Source organism: Cydia strobilella, chromosome Z (genome assembly GCF_947568885.1).
Source record: "Cydia strobilella chromosome Z, ilCydStro3.1, whole genome shotgun sequence".
NCBI lineage: Eukaryota > Metazoa > Arthropoda > Insecta > Lepidoptera > Tortricidae > Cydia > Cydia strobilella.
The window spans coordinates 51,989,384-52,011,546 of record NC_086068.1 but is presented as its reverse complement, the minus strand read 5'-3'; the positions used below and the strand labels follow the sequence as shown (position 1 = coordinate 52,011,546).

Genomic DNA, 22,163 nt, shown 5'->3' with positions numbered 1-22,163 from the left:
TTTTAAACAAATGTGTTATATCCTTCTCTCTCAAGGTATATACTCCAAGAATTAAAACTACTTATTTAAACAACTATTTCATATAGTATTGATGTCTTTTTTTCTGTCCTTTTACGTTCGGGTGGCGTTACCATGCTGACACCGTTACAGAAAAATACCGTCGCGTGCGGCCTTTGGCACCCCTGGGGCTATACATATAGGTATAATATAACGCTATGAGAATTGGGTCGTTGACTGATGATGATTTTTTTAATATATTATATATTTAATGGCACGAAAATGGCAAAACGACATTTTGAAAGAGGGGCTTGTATATTTGAAATTTAATTTAAAGTTTGTAAGTTGTTAGGATATAACTTACAAGCCTAGGTATCTAAATTAACTTTTAACTATGTTTTTGAGTTTTTCGGATATATGTAACATTAGTAACATGTCTTAGTATTTCAGATAGTTCTATAGTTAAAATTTACAGCTTGCTTGATGACCAAGTTGTGGTACGATGTGTGGTAGGTTTCATATCTACAGTTACCTATTTATTTAACTTATTGTACCTAATTTAAATTATAGTACAATGTATCAGCATTGCGATACAGCGAGGAAATGCCGCCAGCATCCTTAGTATAATGCCTCAAGGGCCTATTTTAGATTTAAGCTAGTAATTAATTTCGTTTACGTAGTACCACTGTATATATCTTGTATGTAAATAAAGTTACTATAATCTTCATATAAAAAATACCCTAATGAAAAAAATATATATATAATGTATTATTAGCACAATATAATGGTAGATCTACACTTCAATATTCGACTGTGCAGTTGTTTTAAATTACTCCCTACATTAGCCCATTGCAATCATTCGTGCTATACGCATCCTTTTCAGTTATCAACGCCAGAAAAGGACAAACTACACCAAACATATATGTATTAACGTTTTGAAATACATAACTTATCATAATCATAACAATTTGAAACTTCTTGCTTACATTTCAAGGTCAATATTTAGAACGTATTTTTTATCACTTCATTCTGGTGTTGAATTTTTTATTTATTTGTAAATCAAAATTGTGTTTTTTTAATACGTAAGCATGTAGATTTTTTTATTTCAATTAACTTGGGTTGGGAAGAGACATAAATAGTTAAGTGTCAAGGTGAAATAAGTAGCTGTATAATAAACTACACTTAATTAATTCATTCATTCATTAATTTGTTTAATAAAATACAGAGTATTATTAATATAATCATAAGCCCGCAAAACTCAATAAAGAGTTTGACTGTGGAGTGTGGGGTCATCGTCTCTAGTTACTTATATACTTAACTTATTTAACTAACTTAAGTTTACAGTGTGTTTAATGTCACAAGTAATTCCCAAGCACTAAATGATATAATACAACAAACAATCTTTGCCGGGATTGCTAAATGCATGAGTTTAACGTGAGCACCGTGCTCAGTCCCACAAATTTTGTTAGATAGAGACGAGCGCTTTTGTAGTAATAAATAATACAATAACACACACGTAACTGGCCATTGGTAGATCTTATATCGTTGCAATAAGGTCCACGAATGGTTCAAGGAACTATCAACGATGGTACTGAGATTTTAATGATTTCGACAACAACTGTTGCCATGTCCTTGGGTCTGAGTCTAATTGTATAGTAATTTAATGAACCGTGTATTTCTGGCACAGAACAGATGGCACAGCAGAGTGATAGGCACAAAAATTTAACAGCGTTTTGTTTATCTCTTTATTGCGTACTCTAACCCATCATGTATCCCAAAATAAAATAATGCGCTTTCTAGCCGCTTTCTACTGGTAAAAATACATCGTAATGTATTCTTGGTACTTTACTTGTCTTTGTCTAACATCCGCCCGCATCTCCTAAGAGCAAATAAGTATCTCACCAAAAACATTCTCGTGTAAAATGTTGCCAAGACAAAACCATAAGGCTCGCACAGTTAAAAAGTTATCAGATCTCTTGTAGAGCCAAGCTTCTAACTCTACGAGCCCTTACTTCACAAACTCAACACCTTAGTCAAAATATGTGGCTTGGCCGTTTCGCTACCGTCACATGAACGTAAGATGGTTATTAATTGATTCACTATTCATTATATATTTTTTATTATACAATAGTTTTTATAGTAACGAAACGGCCAAGCAACATAATTTGACTAAGGTGTAGAGTTTATGAAGTTAGGGCTTGTAGAGTTAGAAGCTTGGCTGTACAAGAGATCTGATAACTTTTTGACAGTGCGAGCCTTATGGTTTTGTCTTGGCAACATTTTACATGAAACTATTTTTGGTGGGATTTCACTTCTTTTTGTAAGTTGCTTATGACAATCTTAAATCCCCTAATTTAAAGAGTTAGGGTCATTTACTATTATAAATCCTGAAATACGTACCTGGAGGCATCTTTTACACAATTTACTTTTTTCTGATTCCCCATACAAACTTCTACCCCCTTTTTCCCCCTATCGCTCTTTTTCACCCACTTACGGGGTGATTTTGGCGTTGAAAACCATTCTATATCCTTCTCCATAGCAAAAACTATCTACAACCCGGTCACAATATCTGTGCACCTGACCTCGTGACGTCATACCGCACCGCACCCCACCGCACCGGGCGCACCGGGGAGTGCGCGGAGAGGTGACAGGGGAAGCGGGAGAGGCGCCACATTCCAGCGAGGTGCACAGATATTGTGACCGGGTTGTACATACCAAATTTTTCAACTAAATTGGTTCAGTTCAGCGGTTATTAATTTCCCATACATAACTCTACCCCCCTTTTCACCCCCTTAGGGGCTAAAAATTTCAAGTTTTTGAATTTTTCTGTTGTTTATGTACTAAGACTATCTTACAAATGTAACGACTTTGGTGTACCGCAAGGTAGTGTGCTTGGGCCTTTATTATTTATTGCTTATATAAATGAGTTACCGGATATAATTCCATATAAATCTGTTATGTTTGCTGATGACGTATCCTTTATTGTTACATCAAAAAAGAATGAAAATATCGAAGAACATGAATGTAAAGTCAATGAGACATTGAGAAATGTTATAAAATGGCTGGAATTACATAATTTGCAAATTAATATTAGTAAAACCAATTACATACAATTTAACACCAAACTTGGCGAAAATGTTAGGATCAATATACATTACGAAAATGAGACAATTCAAGAAATGGAAAGTGTAAGTTTTTTAGGGATAGTTTTAGATAAACATTTGGATTGGCAAGCACAAATAGGAAAGATCCGTTCTAAACTAAATAGATTTGTTTATGTACTACGTAAGTTAAGACGCTCATCAGGTTTACATACAGCATTAGCCGCGTATCATGGATATATTAGTTCAGTGTTAAGATATGGGCTCATTTTGTGGGGAAATTGCACAGACTTTAATATTCCATTCGTAGCACAGAAAAAATGTATACGTGCTATTTGTAATTTAGCCCCCTACAAGACATGCAAACTATCGTTCAAAAAACTTAGGATTTTACCGCTACCATGCTTATACATTTTGGAAATCTGCATGTTTGTAAAGAGGCATATGTATTTATTTACTACAGCTGAAAGCGCCTCTACTAGAAATCAACGGGATCCTGGAAGGCTGGTTCATGACTGTGTTCCCAGGACAGCATTATACACTAATCACTGCTTTGTTATGTGCATGAAACTTTTTAACAAACTACCTAAAACTATAAGAGAACTACCTGTACATAGATTTAGAAATAAATTGATGAAGCTATTGACTGATAAAAGCTATTACAATGTAAAAGATTTCCTTTCTCAAGATATACAGCCAGATTTGTAGTAGTTTCTAGTTTTAAGATTTTTGCATGCTAGTACAACCTGTATAGTACAAATAGCAGAATAAGCAACCAATTGTCACTTACCACCTAAGACACTATTGTACCTACTTATTCTTTGCAAATAAATACTTACTTACTTACTTACTTACTTACATACCAAATTTCATCTTCCTACTCCTAGGATTTCAGGAAGTACCCTAAAGGTTTTGATGATCATCAGTGAGTGAGTGACGAAATCGGGTTTTTTTAGATATGAATAAAATCTAAAATATAAGAGCTATGTAATAGATTTTTTTTATGTTTAATAAGTCTATTAATGACGTCATATCCCGAGAATTTTGTTTATCTGGTTTATACCAGACCCAAGTAATGAGGGTTCTAAAAAACGACGAAGCGCTTCGAGATAAGGTTGGTAATGCCCTTGCGCTTTGCTTTGCTCGTCTTGGCGGGGGCACTGCCGTGCCCCCAGATCTCACCAGAAAAATAAAACCACTAATAACGAGTTATATTTTAAAAACAACTTAATAGAACTTAGAGAATATGTAAAGCCTTAATAATAAACAAACAAAATGTTTTATAATTTTTCTAATTATCCAAAAAAACTTAGATCCGGCAGGTCTCGGGCTAATTGTTCAACAACCTCTGAATTTCGAAGAATCTTGAGATAATCGTTATAAAAATGAGTCAGTCAGTGTAGCCGAAGGTCGTCGGCCTACCTGTTTTAAGACTGTGGCGAACATGCCACTGCCTCCCATAGGAAGCATCGCGCACAATAACTTACAAAAAACCGTTTCAGGTACCCAGCGTCACGATTCGAATTACAACAACATTAGTACGGTTAGTGAGTAAATTAACCGCATCACCATCACTTAAACATTGAATTGAATGGTTTAAACAGACACTTACTGCCACTGTGATTATAAAATGCTTTCTTTATGTTTTTTTCTTTTGAAATTAGCTGGATTTTGTTTGTACTAAACTAATTCACCTCAGTAAAACTATGGATAAGACGAAGCAAGGTACACGTCTTTATTTACGAGTTGGTACTTAGAATCGAAAATACTTTAATCGGCCTGGGCATAACATTAGATCAGTTATACCTACACTCTCGTCGAGCTAACTTGGTTACCCAAAAGCGCCATTCCAGCTTTAAAAAAATTATAGGAATGTATTTGTAAGTTTATTCGAACTTAAGATGCCTACATACATTACCTATACTTCCTTTAGATATTAGTAATAATCTGGATCGCAGATTGTTACTGGTTGTTAACATCAGAGAGCCTCATAAAACGTGGGTTTATTTTTATTCATAAAATAAGTCGTAAAATACCTCATTACACACAGAGTGAGCAGTGAGGTGCCACGGGAATTACGGTTAGAAATAAAATTAAATGACAAACCTCCAAGTTATGAGGCAATTGAGTGCGCGTGCCTGGAAAATTACCCGCGACATGCCGTCCACCGCAGTCTTCTGTCAGGCTTTGTGGGTGAGCCAGGCTGAGCCTAGCTAACTTAGGTACCACAGAATAAGTAATAGTATTATCATACAGAACGGCCACGCACCGCCCCGCCCCGACTCGAATTACCTCGCCCCGCGACACCAGATTGCTGGCTTTTTGCCGGCCTCTCAGTTCGGTTAGCGACGCGGTCACGCGATGACGGCACGTTCAAAATGCCGATGTATTGTGCGATGTATGGGTGCCTATCAAATTGGAGAAATAAAGAAGTTTTTTTTATATGTACTTAATAATACTTATACGTACGTTTAGTGTACCTATATAATACTGATAATACATCAAATAACGCGTTTTCTACAATCACATTCATTTAAACTAAAATTTGTCGAAAACCCAAATGTACGTCAATATAACAGTGTAAAAGGTGTGATAATATTTAGATAGGTACCTAACTAGTACCACTACCAACATACCGATTTCAACAACCTGTTCCTTGAACTTGTGAATGTTAGCTTAACAATTCAACTACAAGGTAGGTACATAGATATTCTGCCTTCGTAAATATTATGTTTTTTGTTATCATGTCTAAAAAAATATAATATCTATATATAATCGTTTAAATTAATCTATAAAAACAATAATGCAAATACTTATTTATAATAATTCCGCTTTCAAAGTAGGTATATACAGTTGAGTGTAAGCATAGAGTAACTTATACTAGAGCGGTACTGTCATAGTAAATTTTGTAACCCCAGTAAATTCACTGCCATCTGTCGACACACTTTAAAACTAAAAATAAATATTTTTAAAAATACGATAAAATGTATTTAGATATGGATAAATGATTTTTTTTATTTGCATTAATTATTTTTATGATTTTGACCCATGTTCTTTCACTGATATGCGTTAAAATTGTTAAATAACAAACGAAACCGTCAACGCCATCTATACAAAAGTTGGCCAAAGCTAGTAGCGCCCTCTGAACGAGAATCAAATTTTCTTGATTTTCGAGGCACGTTTTTTCCTTAGACTGTATCCATCTATTACGAAGTTATATCTATCTTTGGTGTAAGATTATAAACCGACCAAGGACCAATTGAATTGCTTGGTGAACGGCAGATTGCCCATACAATTTCGTTTGTTTACGTTTCGGTCGGGTTATCCTGCGTGTGCACGGCCGGCCGCGGCTCACTCGTGTCATTTCGGCAGGCCTCGAGAATCTTCGGCTCCGCCTTCGCCGTATGTTAGCGCCGCACGAGGGCTGTGTGTGTTGTATTTTGTATTGTATTTGAAACTTTAATAGTGTTTGATGTTGTTACTTCTTGGCAAAAGATAAATTAATTAAATGTTACACTTTCAGTTTTCAATTAAGAGCATTGTCCTGCAAATACTAGATGCATTTTTCTTTCACATTTTGTGCAAATAATCCGAAGAGCTCAAACCATAATTGGAAATATGAACGCTGCGCTGTATTCTCATAAATATGACGGGCATAAATGGGAAGAATAGAACCGCGTAATGTAAATTTTGCGAACTTAAAAATTGTTTCCCTAATTAAGAATAAAAATATTTCTATTCCTTAGTTAGATATTTACATTACGAGTATTACGACAACGCTCCGTGAACTCAAAAACATCTAAGTGGCAGCCCTAAGCAGCTTACGCACACAAAGACGCGAGTACAAACGTGCCGTTCACACATATAAACGCAAGCGAGTTTTGATGTATGGCGTGTCCTGTAGGTACGTTATACCACGCTCAAAAAATTAACAATCGATGCCCAGATATTTACATCTCGCTCGAACGTTGAGCGGCCCTACTGGCGCAGAACCCCGGCCATACTTATCCATAATAAATCTTTTGCTAATGCAATGTTGTGATCCTGATGGTGAGTAAGATTGTTATGATAAATTGTGTTGCTGACGAGTAACCTCTCATGAATACATATTATGCCAGGCGCATTTGACAACGACGCAGGAGTTGCACGCGTCCAAAACCTGTAAGGACATAACATAATACAAGAAGTCGTTAGACATAACAGCTCGTCTCTCTTCGGGAGCATCTAAGGAATGCAGCCAGATAACCGGTTTCTGAAGGAGACCCTCGCAAGAGTTTCAGGTCGCCTGATGCCTATCTGGCCTTACGACATTTGAATTACCTACTTACAACATCATCGGGTCTCGGAAGTCGGTCGGCATCTAATGGTACAGTTCATAATGATGGATAGCTCACGGCAACATGATTGATTTCGGTGCTTGATGCGGCGATATTTATTTTTTCTTATGGACTGTTTAATGTAGGTCCACTCCACTGCTGCGATTAAATAAGTTAGACGGCCTATAAATAGCACCGTTTGGCAATCGCAACGGGGATATGCGCGTACATTACATAAGGTGTTCTACCGCCGTGATTTTACGCTCTAGTAGGTACTTAGCACTCTTTTATGACATTATGACCTTCCCTTTTTAAGTCAATTGCAAATACGCTAGTTTTTTATTATTAATAAAATTTATCTTTAAAAAAAAGTAAAACCGACTTCAAACGGGAAAATAGTTATTTGTTATACAAGGGTGCAAAGTTGTATTTTACCCGCGAGTGTGGAATTGAAACATGAGCAAGCGAAAGGATTTTATAGTTGAACCACGAGCGAAGCGAGTGGTTCTAAAATAGAATCCTGAGCGTAGCGAGTGTTTCAACACACGAGAAGTAAAATACATTTGCACCCGTGTGTAACAAATACTGTTGAAAAAATTTTGTTGACAATGTTGACATTTCTGTTCTGACGTATGAAATGTCAACGATGCGTTTTGAAATTGCATGGACTCAACTTGTGCGTTCAGAATTATATTTAACATCATTATAAAAAATCTAACGTTTCTTATGGAATTTTAAGGTTTATGACTTAAAATTATTAAATAAAGCTAGGTATTTTTTATTAGATTCTCAAACCATTTATTTAATGATAATTAATATCGAACGAACCATTATTTTGAGCGTATTACGTTTTGTTATCTGTCAAGCTACTTAAACACGCTCCATCCAAGGTCAAATTACTTTCCCCACTAGTGGATAAAATGCGTTTTTCCCCGCTTGTTTTAAAGGATAATAGACGGCTTTCCGAGCTAGTGAGGGGAAAAATAAAATATTATCTCATTTCATATGCGCTAGCAAACTGGTACGTTTAAAGTCGGTGCCAAGCCAAATCTTAAAAGCGTCAAGTTGCCGTCAAACCGAATGCCAATCCTGGTATAGTTTGATAAGAACAAAAGAACCAGTATTGTAACTATTTAGCTTGGCACCGACTTCAGACGAGCGCATATAAAACCTTATTTTTTTATACTGATGACTATAAAACATGTTTAGAATATCTGAAGATTAATTTAGCAAAGAACAAAACAAACACCGAACAACACTTACTGAGCACTTCTATTTTAAAACAAGGCATTACATAACGAAGAGTCAGGCACATTTACTATTTTTAGAAGCTTTGATGCATATGAGAGCAGCGCAGCTGGGACTTAAATCTTAAAAGCTTTATTTAAATATTTCTTCTGGAACAATATATATACACAATATTTTGTTTTGACTGATTTTCGTAGAAAATAAAACTTTTTGGTGGCTGTGTCGCTTGTCAGTTAGGCGCTATTTCCATATAGCTTCAATTAGAAATCAACCTTATCAACAAGCGACAATGTGGTACCTTTTGTTTGAAAACGTCACATATAATAATATTTTAGATTTAAATAGGTATTTTGTATTGTATGATTACTATAATTGACTTTTGATACATATCTGGGTTTTATGTGCAGCTGTCGAAATCAATAACCCTATTTAAATGTCAGTGCGATTTCGGTGCGCGGTGCAGGTAAGAGGTACCTAAGTTTGAGCGCAATGAAATCTGCTCCAGTGCTAACTATTATGTGCTTTGGTACACAACCAGCATGCTGGCTGTGTACGAATAATATATGATTGTTCCGCGCACAATAGAACCGTCCCGTCCTCGACGCCGGCGCGTGTCACGTTTCTTGCCATCCGTTAATTGTGCTACCCAAGGCTCTACGTGCACTGGAAAATCTTATCTAATGTTTGTAATGCTTCATAATTTTTACGAAAATGCAATGCCAATTTGATACCATTATCCGTTTGCATAGCGATAACGGAGGTACGAAGTTGTATGAAAAAATTTGAACACTTTCTGCTACTTTTCTGCTACATATTATTAGTATTTTCATTAAAGATGCTCGCTCGTCTCAATTTTTTTATGAAATTCTCAGGTTCCTCCATCCATGCATATTAAATTAACTTCTAATTGTGGCATATTAAGTTACGTAATGAAATGTATGAGTTTTCGTTTAACACCTTAAATAGCAATATAATATTAAAACCAGCAAGTTATTAAAGCGGCCGTAAATTAGATCCCAAGAACGAACATGCCTGAAGTGCACTAAGCGCGATATCGTAATAATACTAATTACACCTTAAACACCTCATCACAGGCAATCAAAATCCTTGTAATATTGGATTTTGATCGGCGCAAATTCAAACTTTTTGATTATAGTTCTAGAGCAGCTTTTCCGATGTCTCGAGGCGTAGCGTGACTGAACCGAAGTCAAAAAGCAATTTCTGATGCAGACCACGTTCTACGTTTCCTGGCCCTTATTCTGCTTGCTGGCGAACGTAAGACTAAGACTAGCAAGTATAAATGTGATGTGTGTCTGTATCTAATCAAGGGTCAAAGTTATGCTGGTTGCCCGAGTCGAACTAGTTGGCGGTCGATAAGCGATCATCGGATCGGAACAGTTCAGTAATGAAGCGGGTCTACCGTCACCCGTCCCGTCCGGATCCGGACGCGAAAACGTACTAAGTGTGTACGGGCCTTATATGTAAATACTGCGTAATTTCTTAGGACACTATCGTCGTTTTATATTTAGTAAATGCGCATTGCTTAGCAAAGATATCGGATCGGATCGGAAAGAGATCGGGTAGCATGTAAGAACTTCTTGTAATATTTAATACCTTTTTGTACCTACTACATGTATGCAATTGTGAAAGAATAAAGAATAAAGATAAGATTCGTTACTATATTAACTGTAGGTAGTGTGTTATATAACAATAGAAGGCATGATTCGATTAAATTATATTAAATATATTCTTGTGAAAATTAACACTGTACTTAATAAAATAAAATAAATAAATATCTACTCAAAATTTGCATCAGATTACTTTGCCATACATGTTGATAAAATGCAACTTTTTATTATCAGTTTTTGAAGCACAAAGAGAGCCTTTACGAGCTGGTGTGGTGAAAACAAACCCACAGCCTGTCAGCCTTAATGCATATACTTAAGTACCGTTCCCTTTCCGGTAGGAGTAAAAATGTTGAATGTTTCCCAAAGTTTTGAATTTACTAAACATTCATTCTTATTATGATCATTATTTTGCAATATTGATACGTTTCTCGTCTGTGACCGAGGCCAGTATAAAGGGGTCCACTGACTATCAGTCCGCCGGACGATATTGGCCTGTCAGTTAGAACAAAAATTTTACAGTTCCGAACAATGGACAGGCCGATATCGTCCGGCGGACTGATAGTCAGTGGGCCCCTTAACGATAGTTTCGCCTTTTATCTTGAATGCATAAATATGCTGATGGTAACTAATTAGAAAATTGTTTAATCTGCTATTCACCCACCCTCACTTAATCAGGTAAATAAATAAATACATTTTGGTATCGAAAAAAAAAATCTCCCGACTTTTGACTGTTTTGACCTGTATCGTGTGTGTTCGGTAATTGTTTCATAATTTTTCTTAACTTTCGTAAGGGTAAGAGTCGTTATTGAGTTGATATTATTAAGTTAAATGAAACACATACCTTTCCGTAAATAGGGGTTGGAAGACTTTCAGAAATAGTACTGTCATGTATGCAAGTATGTAACTCAGTAATGAACCAGTTCTGAAGCAAGCCGGTCGTATCATTCGCTCACGAATACCACATTGACTGACGAGTTGTGAAGTTACCCGCGAGTTTAAAAAATATGTCGTTTTTAGGTAAATTATCGGTTTTTGACCACAAAACTGGCGATTGGTTGATTTTTAAAGGAAAGTTAACAAAATTCCTGCTTTTGAATTCCATCCAGGATGTCAATTAAAAGTGCAGTGCTGTTAACATACTTTTCGGATGAGTCATACCGGCTGTTACGTAACGTCGTATATCCAGATGACATTGAAAAGAAAACGTACAAAGAATTGGTTGATGTACTCGATAATCATTTTAAACCTAAGCAGTGCTCGTGCGTCGAGAAGGCAAAATTCTACGGTGCTGCAAGGAGTTCTGGTTAAACCCTAGGTGACTGGGCGGCGCGATTAAGGGGTCTCGCATGTTACTGCGAATTCGGTGCCGCCTTAGACATGGTTCTGCTGGACCGTTTCGTCCTCGGGTTGGGCATGGGCCATGTAAGGGACAAGTTATTTGAGCAAGATTGTAAAAGTTTGACCTTCGCGAAGGCACTGGAAATTGCGGAGAAGGCTGAGTGTGCACGAGAAGCAAAAAAGGTGGATACATCTGGCGCTGATGTGACAGTGAAGCAGGAGCCTGTGTTTCGGGTAGGCAGCGACGGAAGGTCGAGCGACAGGCCCGCGGCCCGACCGCCGCGCGCCCGGCCGCGCGACCTCGGGCTCCAGTTCGATCGAGATATCAGCGCGATAGCGATGTTCCTCGTTGTTCCGTATGTGGAATGAAAATTCATAATAATGATAAGTGTCGCTATAAAAGTTTGCGTTGCCAGAAGTGTGGTGAAAAAGGGCATTTAAAGAAAGTGTGTAAGTTTCTGCAGAGGCCGGGAAATGGCAATTCATGGATGAGATTCGATTTTGTCGGACGATATATATGATATTGTTGCATTACACACCTGTAGAATGGGCATGTAAAAAAAATTACCCCCATTAAAACATAGCGCGATCGATTCTCCTATCGATTCTAAACAAACTGTTTTTAGGTTTTCAGTGGGTCATGCCACCGTGTTATATATTCTCCAAATATAAAACGTGCTAGGAAATAAGGTGAAATAATTAATTATTTAAGCATCAAGCATCACTCGAATCGAACCGTCACATCAAAAACGTTAAAATACTTTCCTCCTTAGTTATTTTTATAAGTTTATATTTGCAGTCTCGACTCATAATAAATGATGGAGCCATTTACTTTTACAGCAAGACTTCCCGTGCTCGAGTACCATAGGTTGCCGGGATGTTGCATGTAGGTACTTACCTCCACATAAATAAAAACATAAAATTATATTACGCAAACCTACTTCCTTTCGTTCAAATTACCCGACGAAGTGCATTTACCTATAACGATCTCTTTATGACTGCTTTGCTACCAGCGTTACGGTATCAAGGCATTTCGATTGAGAAGCCACTTTCGTTCGGAGAAAAACAGTTTAAGACTTTACTGCCTGTTTCCTCTTTCCAAAGCAAACCATTCGAACGCAACAAGATTTCATAGATTGCGACAGATTCTGTCACTCTAACCGCCTTACCTAACATTCATACATTTTATTAGCCTTGACATATACGAATACCTATATTGTGATACTTGTGATTTACTCTTAATGCATTCGAATAGAATAGGATGGAACCGTAGATACTTGGGACATCGTCCCGTCGAACAGCGCTTGCACAAAGGTGATATGGTTTAACCTTTACATTCTTATTGAATTGTACTTTGAAAAGTTAATCTGAACACACGTTACTAACTTCATTTTATAAACTTAAAACGATGTAATAACTCATCGTAGATACAAATAAAGGTGACATATTTTTAAGACGAAAGGGAACAACGTCACGTTTTTAGGAATTTATTTTTCGCTTCTAATTTTTATAAAAATCTAAAAAAGTCAAACAAAGGGGCATAGCTATGATCTATACATAATAAGTAGGAATATTTTCCATAATGTCAATATCCAGGAAGGAAAATGGGGACTACGTTTTTATGGAGAGCGCCAGAGCGGTCATCCACTATCCTCTTAACTACTTATGTTAAAATTGACTCTTTAAAATGATACAAGTCGAAATTAAACTATCGTGAGACATATTTCAAAATATTTCACGGAGCACGGAAGTCTGCACGGAGTACAGCCGCCGCGGACACTCGTACCTGAGAAAGAGTCCGAAACATGTCGCCAAAAGCGACTAAAAATTATAGTGAGTGAAACTGTAGTGATCTAAATATTATGATACAAGTCGTAACACTTAGGAAGGTCAATATTCGATCCATTAAGTGGCACAAAGCTAAGGCGTTAGTAGAGAATGCGTCCAAGTAAAACACTTTCGCCTGTGAAGGTCGTGCGTAAGTCCGATTTGAATATCTACTGTCCGCGCGCGCGTGCCATAATGTTGTAACTGTTTATTGTGACCACTTTACTTACATAAGATGACGAAGGTTCATAACGAGATGAGCACACTCGCGGTCGCTAATCAGCTGTTACAACACAAACGTCGAAATCGGCATTGATATTCCATTAGATGCTTAAACATACTGCAAGTAAAGGCATTGTCGTAACTGAAAAAACATCCAGTGGTAGGGTATCCATAGAACTTAACTCCCACATCTAGCCCATTTTGAAATAAGCAACTGTTCTAAGTTTAAGCCACAAAGCTCTATATAACCAAATGGAAAATACCGACGACCACTCTTCGTGGTCACGCGATGCGTCGAGTTGTCGGCGCTGGGCGCACAATCGTGGTGTGAGTGGGATGGGCAACGAGCAGATGACCCGGACGGGACGACCGACATAGGTACCAAATTCAAAACAGCAGGTTACATGAATGTAGTGAACTGTTACTTGATCATAAAAGGGCCGTTCCGATCATTCTAGTGGTGCTCACTGGACCGCATGCATTTGTAGACGCTGCTGGGAAACTGAATATTTAAATTCACTGTAGGCAAATTCCTGGTCGTTATGGAACTTACGACCCATTGTGCCAGTCCTCCGTGACAAAGTAAAGCCGGAAGGTCCGAACACGAACCACCGCATTGACCGAACGTCGAATAACATGGAAAATTTCTAATATAAGCCGTGTTAAACTCACGCTAACATTCAGTAAAGTACTTACGGCGCGGCGTACTCATATCTATTTTGGCTTGGAAACGCTGCGCTGCGAGGGTGCAGGTGCGCTCCAGCTGTGAGGGTGCTTCCTTTTTCTTTACAGGGATAATCCACTACACTGCTGTGTTTTTGTTTCGGTATCAAAACAGTTAACAACAAGCCTAACCTACCAACACCACTTGTGTTTTCTTGTTTACTGCCACTTGGTCTGAAATTATTAACATTATCAATTCATAGTTACTACATAAGTAACTAGTGTAAAAGTAGACACTCGCTTACTTGAAATGTGAGTTTTCCCGTACTAAGTACATACATAGTAGTAAGGATGAAAAGTAGGTAAATAAAAACAAGGGCCTTGTCTAATTTGTTAAAGGGGTTATTCGGTCAATCATTTTGGTTAAAGGGGTATTTTAAAGACAAGGAAAGAACATTAACATTAATTGTCGAGATGCCTTGTTACAAACAAAAACGTGTTTTAAATACTTAAGTAGGTTTCCATTCGTAAATACTTAATGAAATGATCTAAACTCTGGAGATACCTAATAGATTGTTGGTTGATATTATAATATAGGTATTACCTATCGTTCATTGGTTATTTTATTATATATTTAAAAAAAACAAAGGGGCAAACATTCGGCCACACAAGTAGTATTCGGGTAGAACAATTTTAGGACTTCGCAAGACCAACACACAGCAATTGATTTATATTCGAGCTTTGTACCCGAGACCTCTTCAATTTCCATCCCCAACAACTTTCCAAACTTCCGCCCCCTATTCGGCTCACCCCTTTGATGATTTCCGGGATAAAAAGTTACTTGTTATTTCAGGATATGAATATTAAAAGCTGGTCATCGTTCTAATATGTTTCTTAGAGCTTTTATTCAACCGTGAATATTTAGAAGGAAGGAATGTGGCACAATGGTGATGTTGACATAAAAATGTTATGTTTTTAGCAGGGCATATTTAAATGCTGAAAATCAGATTTTATAAGTGTAAATATATACTTAAAGCGCGCCAAACGAGACGTTTTGGAAACTCAAATTCCCATACAAAATGACACTTAACGGAAACGCGCACGTCACGTCACGCTATCGAATGAAATTTACACAGGGCCACAATGTTTTATGTAGGTAAGTATTTTCAACACATTGAACGAACAATTGGAAGGGGCGGTTTGCGTCTCAGATCAATACGCACTAGATAGTGCAAATTAACCGCCTTATGTACATATATTACCAGTATTACGGCACGCCGACTGAACGATACACTGATATATAGACTTGGATTGCAACTAAGTGGTGCAGTTTGGGACGTAGCATTTGACGTATAAAAACGCCTATGTGAGGTAACTGCAAGTCTTTGTATAGCTACTTGGAATTTGGGATTACTTGCCGTCAGAAATTATCGTGACCTATCTGGTTCTGGACTGTGAGCGGAATACGAAACAGGAATGTTAATAATGAATACATCCACTCTTAGTCTCAAAATGTGCAGCTGAACTTACTGAACCTATTGCCTATATCTTCCGTTTCTCTCTATAGACAGGAATATTTCCATGCATATGGAAATCCTCCTTAATAACACCCATACCCAAAACAACAGAGGGTAAGGCACATATTGACCAGTATAGACCCATCTCTAAACTGTGCATACTAGGCAAGGTTTTTGAGATAATCGTTACTACTGAATTATTTGCAGCATTGAAACACCGCATATCTGAACATCAACACGGTTTCTTTAAATGTAGGAGTGTCGATTCCAACATGTTGACTTTTACAGACTTTATACTTCAAGCTATGGACAAAAACCAACAAGTGTACGTCGTGTACACCGACTTTTCAAAAGCGTTCGATAAAATTAATCATGATTTGCTCATAAACAAGCTTTTGAACGCCGGTGTGCATAACAGCCTTCTTAGATGGATCGACTCATACATACGTTACCGTAGTCAAGCTGTATGTGTTAAAGGGTACTGCTCCAATTATCTTAGCGTGCCTTCTGGTATTCCTCAGGGATCCCGTTTGGGCCGCCTTTTATTTACAATTTATATCAATGAATCACTTGTTATATGCTGACGACACGAAACTTTTTAAAATAGTTACCTCAGTCAAAGATTGTTTTGACTTGCAGGATGATCTTAGAACTTTGTCGTCATACTGTTGACAGAATCAATTCTTTTTAAATGCTGATAAGTGCTCTGTGACCAGTTATACCCGTAAAATAAATCCAATAATACACTTAAACGTGCTACTAATATTAGAGATCTAGGTCTAGATCTAGGTATTACAATGGATGATAAGGTATCATTTAATGCACATATAGACAAAATAGTTCAAAGAGCATTTAGAAATTTAGGCCTCATCAATAGACTCAGTAAACCCTTAAAAACCAACAAACCAATTAAAATTATTTACTTCTCGTTTGTAAGATCCATATTAGACCTCGGTAGTGTTGTATGGAGCCCTTACTTCCAGTGCCATAATTCTAGAATAGAGAAAGTCCAATTTTTTTTAATTAAAATACTCAACTATCGCAATTTTCGTATTAACTCAAGTTACCAGGAATCTCTACACTACAAACTTCTATCTTTAGAGAACAGACGCAAATTGGCTGATGCGACAATTTTATTTAAAATTATAAATAATCTTATCGACTCTCCTACTTTGTTACCTAAAATAAGGCTTTCGTGTAGTAATCGTCCAGGTCGCACCTCACGTAAAAATATCTATTCCCCCCTCCCCCACCCCCCCCACCCCCCTTAAGAAATAATACACAATAAATTGTTTTCTCTCCCTTGCGCCTGAAATAATTGGAACTTTGAATAATGTAAAACGTACCTTAGTTTGTTACTTTCTATTTAATACGTATTTCCTATTAATTGTCATTTAATTAAACTATTAGTCGGATTTCATCGACAACTTAACTGACAGTGGAAGGTTTCCAAAATTCATTACATAAACATATACGTATGTATACAAAGTAAATAGATTATCAGTTGAAATGTCGTAAACCTATATGTTGGATTGCACGATGAATCTCTCTCTACCACTCAGTATCAACTCTTATAATGTTTCTACAATATCACATGTAAAACTTTTCGGCACTGTTTGTCTTTACTGTAGTTCATCTATTGTATCTTTCTATGTAATGACTGTTTGTTGCCATAATAAAAAAAATTAAATGAGTGAATTTATTATTGAAGAGTTTTTGTAATAGTTGATATAAATTTAGGTACATAGTTACATTCGGAGCAGAGTGCGATGGCGTGTCAAGATTTTATTGTAATCATGATTATTTCAGTGATTTTAACCCTTTACCTACGGGGACTTTGAACACCCAGTCACCGCTCAATACGGGCATGTATTGGCGAGAGTCAGCCGTTTGACATGATTTCACTTACTTGTAACTTTTTAAGTACTACAGCTACGTGCTTGAAATTTCACACACACATTAAGTATAAAGCTGGCCAGCTTGGGTACGCCTGCGCAGTTTTACCTATATAGTTCAACTGCGCAAAAAAGCGTCTGTGGCATTCGACTGTGCAGTTTTCTACGACTGCACAGTTGACCTGCGAAAATATGAAAATAGATATTTTTTACCGGTGGGCTCTTAAACTGTACAGGTAAAACTGAGCGTGAGTGGCGTTCGCATGCGCAGGCCTCAGTTGATCGCGGATATTTTAGATCGCGAGTAGATTGCGATTGCATAAAAACGTCTCGTAAGCGGAATGTAACGCTAGTTGAGTTAATTGAATTTTATAAATCAGAGTCCTGCCTCTGGCGTATTAAAAGTGCAGAATACCACGATATAAATAAATAAAAAACCGCCCAAAAGCATGTCGGGCAATGCTCAGTGTAGGGTTCCGCAACTACCTTACCGTCACAATAGGCTAAACTGGAGCTATTAGTATAGAAGATTGTTAACGAAGGGATGAAATTTGGCTTGGTGCCTTTCACCCGACTTAAACAATGTACTTTTCATATCGAATACAAGGAAACCAAAAACACAAGACAAATTTGCAAAGTAATAAAAGACGTAGTTAATTGGCCATGATTTTTTCCTTAGAACTTACTTTCAATCGGAGACTTAGCATGTCTGGTAATAATAACATACTTGTATTTCGCTGTACATTTGTAGTTGTTTTGTACATTGAGAAAACTCACTCTTTGCTCATATAGGATTTGTTTTTTTTTATATTGTTATTTTGACATATTTCATACTGTAATATCATAGAGTAACTTATACTATATGAGCGGTACTGTCATAGTAAATTTTGTAACCCCAGTAAATTCACTGCCATCTGTCGACACACTTTAAAACTAAAAATAAATATTTATAAAAATACGAGAAAATGTATTTAAATATGGATAAATGATTTTTTTTATTTGCGTTAATTATTTTTATATGATTTTGACCCATGTTCTTTCACTGGTATGCGTTAAAATTATAAATAACAAACGAAACAGTCAACGCCCTCTATACGAGTGTAGGCCAAAACTAGTGGCGCCATCTGATCGAGAATCAAATTTTCGTGATTTTCGAGGCACGTTTTTTCCTTAGACTGTATCCATCTATTACGGAGTTATATCTATCTTTGGTAATATTTTGTATCACATACTGTGCAATGGTATCATAGCGTGTACTGTGTAACATATTAGTATATTCAGTTTCTATTAGCGAGAATATTAACTTTACTTCAAAAAAAAAGTTTGTCAAGGACGTTAATAGTGCTGCGTCCAATATCAAGCACAGCTGACGACGGTGCCATGGCTAATACACAACTGAGAGTTTGTGCAGGTTTACCGCTGCCGTGTGTGTGCTCCACCCAGTTAGGGTTTACCTGTGCAGTTTAACAGGCGTACCCTAGCGTGTATGACCAGCTTAATATGTTTATTTAATAACTAATCACGTGGTGTATTTATATTCACTAATATTTCTTATTTCACGCTTAATATTAATGACTAAGAAATTGAACAATTTTAAGTTACTGTTAGCGAATTTCTCAAGATTAAGTTTTAAAGTATTAGTTTATTATATATGTAACACAACTAAATACTTAAATGATGATAGTTATTGAAATATTGCAAAAAATCAATCATTTTAAATGTTGCATAGAAACAAATCTCTGCTACTGAGGAAAAATAGTGATGTGCGCATATCGATACGACTGTCGATATTTCTGTTAGTAGGGGATAGAAGCTCAGCAAGTTATGTTTTTAAGTTAAAAAATATTATATTCCAATTTTGAGCCTATTTGGACAAAGAAAAGTGAAAAAACTAAAAATAACATTCAAAACACCCACACGTCTCACTCCTACAACAAGTCGATGAAATATAAAATAAAAACCGGCCAAGTGCGAGTTGGACTCGCGCACGAAGGGTTCCGTACCATTACGGAAAAAAACAGCAAAAAAATCACGTTTGTTGTATGGGAGCCCTATTTAAATATTTATATTATTATGTTTTTAGTATTTGTTGTTATAGCGGCAACAGAAATACATCATCTGTGAAAATTTCAACTGTCTAGCTATCACGGTTCATGAGATACAGCCTGGTGACAGACGGACAGACGGACAGACAGACGGACAGACGGACAGCGGAGTCTTAGTAATAGGGTCCCGTTTTTACCCTTTGGGTACGGAACCCTAACAACACTAGGACCGCTATATTGAGTTCAGTTATTTGCGCTTCTGCAGTACGGGGTCAACCCCAGTTGACAGCAAAAAAGCGGTAATTTAAAAAATATGTTTATGTCAGAGCCATCTACCGAAACATTATGATATTTTTTTCTTTGCACCTATATTAATCCCAATGCATAATGTGACCGCTATTACCAAGACACAAGGTCTCGTTTTGACTTAAAAAAATATTGAACATGAACATATCTTCGATCAACTATAGTTGACACCCGTACTGCAGCGGTGTTGCCTTACTGACAATTCTGGTTGACACCCGTAGGTAAAGGGTTAAAATGTTTACCTGATAATCCTATAAGTACTGCATCGTACCGTAGCTAGAGGTAGTCTATGGCTCGCGTGGTTAGCGGTGCCGGGAGCGGGTTTACATACGCTGCTAGATACCTACATTTTATTAGCTCACCGACTCGATAACCATCTGAGTAACGAGGCTCGGGCGATAAACGCTCTCCAATACGATTGCAACTGTCTTTACGAACTAAATGCGTCTACAAATTGCGTGTTTACTTATTGCTATATTATGCGCTATTAATAATACCTCTTAAGTGTATTAAAATTATTAAACTACACTTAAGGCCAATGAATATTACATTTTATATGCCAACCATAAAGTAATAAAACAAGTAGGTAGAGTTCGGAGAGACAGATCTCATGGGTATGCTTGTAAATGTTGTTGCCACGTAAATGCAAAATACTTAACTTTTTTTAATGTTTACCACGACACTTCCCTTAGGTACCTGTGTATAGTGAATAAGAAACTGCTATCGTTACGAGTAAATGATGAAATACAAGAACGGTATCGCATTTGTTTACGAAGGTGTGTCAATTGTTTCAGACGTGGCTCCCGACAGCGGCCCCCCGCCGCGCGCCCCCGCCAGCGCCTGTACATTATAATCTGTGGATTCTGTGATGCTGACACGAACAGAGCCCTACAGGAAACTGCGTCCTAGAGGGCGACGGAGGACGTTACCGTCTACTAAGTAATAGATAGTTCCTAAGTGTTAAGTGTTTCGTTGCCAAAATGATGGGCAACCGGAGAAACTTAGTGTTTAGAGTGAGCATCGTGATCAACATCGCGGTGCTACTGTACGCGGCCATGCACTTTTCTGGCACCACGAGCAACGGAATAGACTGGATGCCGGTCGCCGTGGACGGGCAGGAGCCTGCGCGCAGCGCCGAGGTGCGGTACCTCTACGAGCGAAGACCCGAGGCCCGCAACGAGACAGAAACTAGACCTGAACCGCTTCTCAAAGCTTACGATGAATCCACCTCGCAAAAGACACCGTCCACTGTGGCCACTACCAACAAGACTGCTTCGAGCACGGCATCTGTTGTGGTTCCGTCGGAGTCGGAAATAACCAGCGATGGTCTCGACATAGTCGATGAGAACGCTTTATCCGAGGCTACACTGCAGCGCCTGCGCTCTCTGCTGAACTGTAATGAGAGAGACTTCTTGCCGGTGACCTACCAGCGGGGAGAGTTCTGGGTGCTGAAAAACTACGTGCGCGCTGATGACGGCGTCGTGCTCTGTCACGAATCCATCACCTACACCACGCACGCAGGCTTTGAATTCCTCGACAATGTCCTGCCACTCGTCGAAAGGTGAGCGAAGTTTAATTTGCTAATGCACGGCTCACAATTGTAGATTGTTAATTGAATCAAGTCAACGTTTGGCGGTTAAACTGCTCAAGTGATAGAATTCTTTTCTTGGTTTCTTAATAGACAGTTATTAAATGTGTCGTCACTTGGCTCACGATTTATTTGGCAACGTAGATACGCTCGCTGCCGCCCGGCACGCTGAACAATACCCTACAAGTAAAACAATACAACCTCGACGTCACTATTAAAAACAGAATAAAGGCTCAGTACTCGTATAGTTCCTCGGAGTTCGTTCCAAGTGAATGGACCATAATATAAAATGAATAAGTAAACTACGGGATACATGTGTGCCGTCATTGAAAATTTGCCACAGGCGACTTTCATTCGTGAGTTGCCTTGACAAACCACTTATGACCGCTGGTAGCAGCAACGAGGTAACTCTCGTCTCAGTTATCTTACATATGTATCATTTTCACTACTACTTTTACTTCCAGTAGTTACC

At 37.7% G+C, this 22,163-nt stretch overlaps 1 protein-coding gene and 1 pseudogene across 2 annotated transcripts in view; both read left to right on the top strand.

Annotated features, from left to right (window-relative positions):
- LOC134753957 (beta-1,4-glucuronyltransferase 1) overlaps positions 1-22,163 on the top strand; it is a 76,183-nt gene that overhangs the window by 17,082 nt on the left and 36,938 nt on the right. The window contains exon 2 of one of the 2 annotated variants that reach the window (XM_063689989.1): positions 20,898-21,664. In XM_063689989.1, the coding sequence (XP_063546059.1) occupies positions 21,084-21,664 (581 nt within the window). In that variant the 5' untranslated portion in view covers positions 20,898-21,083. Of the gene's footprint in view, positions 1-20,879; positions 21,665-22,163 lie in introns of both variants that reach the window. The other variant, XM_063689990.1, reaches the window with a different exon arrangement.
- LOC134755008 (uncharacterized) lies at positions 11,269-21,012 on the top strand (annotated as a pseudogene).